Source organism: Tympanuchus pallidicinctus, unplaced genomic scaffold, assembly GCF_026119805.1.
Source record: "Tympanuchus pallidicinctus isolate F22 unplaced genomic scaffold, pur_lepc_1.0 scaffold50, whole genome shotgun sequence".
In the NCBI taxonomy this organism is placed as follows: domain Eukaryota; kingdom Metazoa; phylum Chordata; class Aves; order Galliformes; family Phasianidae; genus Tympanuchus; species Tympanuchus pallidicinctus.
Genome location: NW_026294770.1, coordinates 523347 through 530890, shown reverse-complemented (window position 1 = coordinate 530890; position 7544 = coordinate 523347). Strand labels below are relative to the sequence as shown.

Sequence of the window (7544 nt, the reverse complement as noted above, 5' to 3'; positions counted from 1 at the left end):
TCTAAAATTGTTTTCATGAAAAGTATGTAAGAATGCTTTCCGTTTTTCTATATTTTTGTAATACTTGCTCTCCATTTCGCTGATAATAAGAAGGGTGATCAGAAATGTCCATTGGGCACACTGGACACAGGACATTCATTCACCTGCTGTCATATGGTTAAACAAAATTTATCTTTGAATTCAAAGGATTCTTACTATTTGAAAATGTTCAAATTCTTCATTTTTTCTTCTTTTGAAACCTAAACTCATCAGTGGCTCCATCTCATATTTATTTTGCTTCTTGGTTCATGTTAGAAAACCCAGTGGCTAAAATTTGATGTCAAGTGATTTAAGGCAACAGACTAAGGGAACATTAATTCCTTCTGATTAAACGGCTACATCTCAGCGGAATATTTGTGGTTTGATTCACCAGAACACCAGATGTATCTGCAGTGCATCTGTACACTGTATCTGCAGTGCAAATTTCTGACACGAGAAGAGAAAAATCCCACAGCACATTTAGGAGGAGTCTAATAATGAAACTGACTGCAACCTCTCTGTCAAGTAAATGCCAACAAGTAATGATCAACTGTGAGTTTTTGTACCACGCAATCACGTTCTGCTTTTTTCCGTATCAAGGAGAAAAAATCTGGATGTATCTTCAGGTCCTTCCCTAAGAGTATCTAGAAAGATGCAAGATAAACTGCTGAATGCCAGAATTGGAGCCTAGGATTAAGTGAGCAGAACAAGAGAGATAATGAACTCATAATACAGTTGTGTTTGTAGTTCTTACTTTGATGATTTGCTATGTGCAGTTGTTTGTTGACAAGATCCCCATGTAAGGATACTTTTCTGCCACCAAAGGACATTTTGTGCCTTGAGAAAACTAGCGCAGTCTGGTGAAGGTTCCCCCCAGAGGCTGAGCGTGGAGAACACAGAATTAATGACCATTTTCTCCTCTGTGGCTGTCTAATTTCTTCTCTTTCACTGTGCATCAGTTTACTGTCAACAAAGAAAACGCTAAGCTACGAGTGGCACAGTACTGCATTAATATTCCATCAGCACTGTTCAGAACACTGCAACTATTTGCTGGCTTACACGTCAGAATTCACAACCCAGATTGCTGGAAAATATACAGAAAAGGAGTTCCTTTAAATGTTCTCTCATGGTTTTTCACCCTCCTTACTGTGCTAATGGATTGCAGTAATATTATGCCAAGTAATAATTTGGGCATCTTGAACCACCATGATTATTTCTGCCAGTGTCTTGAATTGTGATGTGGAATACAACAGTGTCACTGTAACAGAGGGAAAAGTAGGGAAGGTAAAAGGAGAAAGACTCAAAGTTAACAAGTAATTAGTAAAAACCAAAGGCTGAAAAGTGATTAGCTAGAGGTGAATGAAATCTCAGATGCTCCCTCTAAAGGTAGGCAGTCCAATTAGACAAAGACAGCAGGCTAGATCAGCAATTAGATCTAAGACTAAAGCAAGGATTTCTTCCTGTAATTCTGTCACCTGAATCACAAAGCCCCTAATGTTCCTGGCTATTTTTCAGACCCTCTTGGCTAAAAGTGATCATTTGCATTAGGATGCATCACTCATAGTGTTAAATAAGTAAGATATGATATGTCTAAGTCCATAACAGACAAGCAAGATAAAATTGCCACTCAAAATAGCAAATTATCTACTATTAGACATACATAATTGCTTTGTCCCTTCCCACTGACTATGGAGGAAGACTCAAGTTCTGAGCAATCAACACCTTTCCAAAACCAGCTGAAAGTAATCCTGCCCAGAAGGGCAGTGGGGATTTCAAGAGAATCTACTTAAACCTGAAGTAATTCATGACTCAGAGGAAGCTCAGCTGCACTCTTGGACAATAAATAAATAAATCAGCAGATGAATTAAGGCCTCTGCTTTTTCAGCTGTATCCAATATAACTAAATTTAATAAACATTGACAAATTTCTTCTTCAGAGTGAGATCAGACTTTGGCAACTGGAATGATAGTATCAGATTAAATCCATTTATCGTGCTTAGGAGAAAGAACGCCTGGTATTCCATGGAAAATAAATCCTGTGCTAATGTCACAGATGATCCAAGCGATGGCAGAACAGCATCTGCATTTAAAATAAGATTTTAAATCTGCAATGCGAGCTGTCTATCTGAGCTGTCAGTCCAACATTGTCCCTAGAGAAGAAAACAAGCTGTATTTTTCTGGTGAAATTCACGTCATCTGTCTTGAAGGCACTGGATGGCAGAACTGCTGAAGGTAGGACACTTCCTTCAAAATGCTTGCTGCTGTGATAATGAAGCAAATCTGAGGAAGAACTAAGACCAAAATGTGTTGCTTCTGACATCCGCAAAACAAGCTGCACAGGAGGCGGAAGCTGTTCCGTAGAGTCCTCTTAGCTGGGAAAAACGAGATTGTGGCAGAGAGCAAGCAGGCATTGTTGAAGCAGAGAAGTGCCCACTGCTCCCCAGATAGCAAAAGGCTTTTGTTTTTTTGCACTGTCGGTGTTTTGGTTGCCAGCTGGGCTGAAGCACTCTGATTTCAGTGTACCGACTGGCCCTCTGGTTCATTCGATTCCTCCCAGATGAAGCCAAATGAAGAACGAGAACTAGAAAACCACACGCTTGTGACGGAATTTGTCCTCTCTGGATTGTCCAGCCACCCAGAACTGCAGAACTTGCTGTTCTTCACATTCTGCTTGATTTACACCTTCACCATCACTGGAAACCTCCTCATCTTCCTGGTCACATTGCATCCCAACCTCCATATGCCCATGTACTTCTTCCTCCGGGTCCTGTCCTTCCTGGATATTTCCACAGCATCCATAGTTGTCCCCAGGATGCTGGTAAGCTTCCAGGCAGAGGACAGAAAAATTTCCTATGTAGGCTGCGCCTCACAGCTCTACTTTGTCATTTTCTTGGGGGCCACCGAATGCTACCTTTTGGCAGCTATGGCCTATGACCGCTACGTGGCCATATGCAACCCCCTGAGGTACGCCATCATCATGAGCAGAAGAGCTAGCCTTTCCCTAGTCCTGCTGTCATATTGCAGTGGTAATGTAGTGTCCGTGGTGCAGACAACATGGATGTTCACACTGCCATTTTGTGGGCCCAACAAGATTAACTACTTCTTCTGTGATATCCCTCCACTCATCATGCTCTCCTGCACGGACACCTCCTTGTACGAGAAGCAGATTGTTACAGCCACCGTGCTGGTCATCTTCACACCGTTTTGTCTCATCCTGGTATCCTATGCCTGCATCGTCTCCACCATCCTCAAGATTTCCTCTACAGAGGGCAGACGCAAGACCTTCTCCACCTGTTCTTCCCATCTCATTGTTGTGACGCTTTATTATGGCAGTGGGACCTTGATTTACTTACGGCCCAAGTCCAGTAATTCACAGGACACTAAGAAAGTCTTGTCTCTCATATATACTGCTATAATCCCCATGCTAAATCCCCTGATTTACAGCCTGAGGAATAAGGAAGTGAAAGCAGTGATAATCAAAATTTTAGCTGACCTGAGGAAGGTATAAACACGCACTGCTGAAAGGAAGCTTTCTCCTCCTCTGTATGTTTGTTTTGGTTTTGGTTATTTTTCTTTCATATTTCACTCTTTTTAAATGCCCTGATAGCTTGAAATTCTGGAAAAATGGATGTGTTTCAAAGTGTGCTTTGCATCTTTGTGTGTCTTTTGTTCACTATGAGTGTATATTGATTACTAATTACTAATTCAGTATTCATGATTTATGATCAGATGTTGGTGATTGAAGTTTTTCTTTTTCTCTTTTGCTCTTGCGTGACTTTCTTACTCACTCACTGACTTACACATCATGTCTTCTCCTTTAAATGTTTCAGGCTGGAAAATGAAGACATAATTTTGTGCCTAGACAAAACGAGCATCAGTGCTGACAGAGGAAGAAATGGGCAGAGGACAGATAGAACAGATGAAACAGAACAGACGGGTGAAGTCACTCATAGTGTGTGAAGCAGGTGGCCCATCTCAGTGGTTGGAGTGGACTCTATTTGGAGCCAGCAGGAGTGAATGGCAGAAAAATGTGAAATATGTGAAGCTGTAGAGGAGAATAGATGAGTAACTTTGCAGTTGGATATATGGGTGGCCATCCAGGGAAGGAGAGGTAGATGAGTGTTGAAGAAGTTGATAAGAAAATGCAGAATGTGAGGGATAGAAGAAATTGCCAGGTTCATGACTGATAGGTCAATTCAGCACCAGCATTCATGAATGACTGGCATTCATCGATGGTTGCTGAATATTTATTGAGATGAAACAGTGGATGTCAGCACAGTGAATGGAGATGGAGCATTTCAACAGTGGTAGCAGTGACAGTGGGTCACCTCTGCAGTGCAGGTGTTTACGAGTGCAGCATGCAGGCTCTCGCTCACAACTGGTGAAAATGCATAGCTAATGGTAGTGACTCTGTGCAAAAAAGATGTTTTATAACTTGGAATTTGCTCTATCAAACAGTGTTATTCTGCTCTCTGTGTTAGTTTCCATACAAATAATTAGGAGACACTATTTTTGGAGCAGCCTTTGTAGATGAGGCTGCAGGCAATTCCTCTTCACTCAGTGGGGCCCAGGCAAGCCAAAAGGTTGGACACCCATGCTTTAGCATATTTACCAGTGTTTATCAATGAGACAAAAGGGCATTAAGTGCACCCTCAGCAAGTAGGCAGACTACACCAAAGGGACATGGACCTGGGCAAGCTTAGGAAATGGGTCTGCATATAAATAAAATGTTAAAATACTTTTATATACGTGCAGTATCTGATGCATGGATTCAGAGGTGAACAATCCAAATCATTTATTACAAATTCTCACATCAGTTATATACCTTCACAAGTTCTCTTTCTCTATCTTTCCCATCCACCCCTACAACTTTCCCATCCATCTTTACATGACAGCAGAGCATTCTACAAAACGCTCTTCAACCGTTCATGCAGGCACTTCTCCAATCAGAGCCATCAGATGTTCTTTCTTCTTCTAGAGGTCTCCTTGGTTCTCATGCTGTTTATCTTGCTCCACAGCTGCTGTTCAAACAGGGTTTTTTTGTATTCCCACATATATTTTTCTTTTTTCATTTTCATTTTCATTTTCATTATTTTCATTTTCATTTTCATTTTTATATATAAAGCACCTATCACCTGACTGATAAACATGCTTTGTAACCATTCTGATGGCAGGGGTAAGCACAGGAGTCAGCCTGTTAGTATCTCAGCATTTCTGTTTCCAACTAATTGAAAAAAAAAAAAAAAGAAAAAAACGCCACAAGACTTTACTGCCAGCCTGGCATGCTGGCTTTTAATACTGCTACTCCATCAGGGTTGGAGGGAGACTTACTGTGAATGGCAGTGGTTTGGACTGTAATTGAATGAGGTTCAAAAAGGCCAAGAGCAAGGTGCTGCGCCTGGGCTGAGGAAATCCTTGACATGTGCAGACTGAGAGAAGAACTCCTGGGGAAGGCAATGGGGGTTCTAGTGAATGAAAAGACTTACGCGAGCCGTCGGTGTGTACTGAGGTGTCACGGAGTTGACCAGATCAATCCATGTCTGTGACAGGGGCAGCAGGCTTCTGCCCTCCCCCCCCACCCCAGTCCCACAAAAATGGGAAGGAAGGAAGGGAGGAAAAGAGCAGCAGCAACAATCTATGGAGGAAAACTTATTTTACTATAATATCGGAATACAAGATAACACAATAGATACAATTTAATTGAAATTGAGATTAATAAATCAGACAAGATAAGAGAGAGAGAGAGTTCTCGGGACCTATTCAAACCTGAAAAGCTTGGAACGGCCAGGAAAGCACCTCCAGCACCCACTGCAAGGCAGCAAGAGAGCGCCCCCCCACCCAGAAGGGCCAGATCCCGTGACTGCTGTAATGTACAGGGATAGGTACCTGGAATTGGGCATTAACACTTCAATACCCTGTACACTACATGATGTTTTGATGTGGAATACTGAAACCCAAAATAAAACAAACAAACAAACAAACATAGAACCATGACACAAGGTCAGCTGTAGCCTGGGCTGCATCAAAAGAGATGTGGCCAGGTGGATGAAGGAAGTGATTGTCCCACTCTGCTCTTCTCTTGTGAGGCCCCACCTGGATACTGCATCCAGACCTGAGGCTGGAGCACAAGAATAGGTGGTTGTCAGAATGGATCCCACAGGAGTGTCATGAAGATGACCAGAGGGCTGGAGTACCTCTCCTCTGAAGAATGGCAATTGAAGTTGGTCTGCCTGGAGAAGAGAAGGCTTTGAGGAGAGCAGGTTGCAGCATTTCCCTTAACAGGATCTCATAAAAAAAATAATAGGGATCAACTTTCTACATGGTGAAAACGGAATGGTTTTTAATTAAAGGAGGGGAGATTTAGATCCTTAGCTCTGCTCTCTGCCTTGGGGCACAGCAAGACTGACGTTGAACGACAAAGTCTCAATAAAGTAAGCTGATCAGGGTTGAGTGTATGGAAATATCACAAGCTGAAACTTTCTTTGCTCTAAGTTTCCAGCCTGAGCTGAACTGACAAGAGGATGTGAAAACAGCCAGGATATAGAGCCTCTCTGCTTGCGGAAAGGGGTGATGGAATCAGCACAAGTATCTTTTTACGTGGTCTGACAGCAGTAGGACAAGGGGGAATGCCTTAAACTAAGAGGGAAGATTTAGATACGGTGTTAGAAGGACATTCTTTATTCATAGCGTAATGAAGTTCTAGAACAGGTTGCCCAGAGAAGTTCTGGAAATCCCATTGCCAGAGGCCTCTGAGGGCAGGATGGATGGGCCCTGGGCAGATCTAGTGGGTGACAACCAGTCCACAGCAGCGGACATGGAACTATGTAATCTGTAGGGTTCTTTTCAACCAAAACCATTCTATGGTTCTGTAAGTCTATGAGTCCATGATTTGCAAACGTTCCATCCTTGAGGATTTTAGAAGCCTGGATAAATTTCTTTGTCCAGAGGTTTATGCTGCTTTAAGTCTTTCTTTATCTTTTTTTCCCCGATTGTTCAGTTCCTCACGCCAGGATATGAATCCAATTGTGCAGATCACAGTTTTGGCCTTAGTGTGGTTGTACCAGTACAGACAGAGGGTGTCTTGGTCAGAGCTTCCGGAGGCCAAAGCTGTTGAGAAAAAGCTGGTAAGAAGATTTTTCTGGGAGAACTTATGCTCTGGGCCTTTCCCATGAAATGCACAGCCAACACCTATATTCCTCTTTCCCTGTGCTTTGTACAGCAGTCTATGAGACAGTCAATACACATCATTTTCTCTTTCTGCACAGTGTTCCCCCTCTACTTTTTCTCTCTGCAGATGTCCATCTAGATGAGTGTCTGGAAGCAGCAAATTTCCTCTTATGTTGCTCTGTAGAGCCCAGTACCTTCAGGATCTGAACTTCCCCATGCTGCAGGGGGTGTGCAAGATGTTGGACAGAGATGCAGCAGGGACAACTGATGAAGAAAGGGAAGGAAAGTAGAGGGAAGGGAAGGAGCTGGAGTAAGTTGGGGATGTCATCTTCCAAGGTAGACATTGCTTAGAGACTTACT

The 7544-nt window shown here is 42.6% G+C and overlaps 1 protein-coding gene across 1 annotated transcript; it reads left to right on the top strand.

The window, feature by feature from the left end:
- Positions 1-1877: 1877 nt before the first annotated feature.
- On the top strand, positions 1878-3773 carry LOC128091701 (olfactory receptor 10A7-like). Its single transcript, XM_052704981.1, has one exon. It carries the CDS (start codon positions 2575-2577, stop codon positions 3523-3525), a length of 951 nt encoding a protein of 316 aa, XP_052560941.1. The 5' UTR covers positions 1878-2574; the 3' UTR covers positions 3526-3773.
- The last annotated feature ends 3771 nt before the right edge of the window (positions 3774-7544 follow it).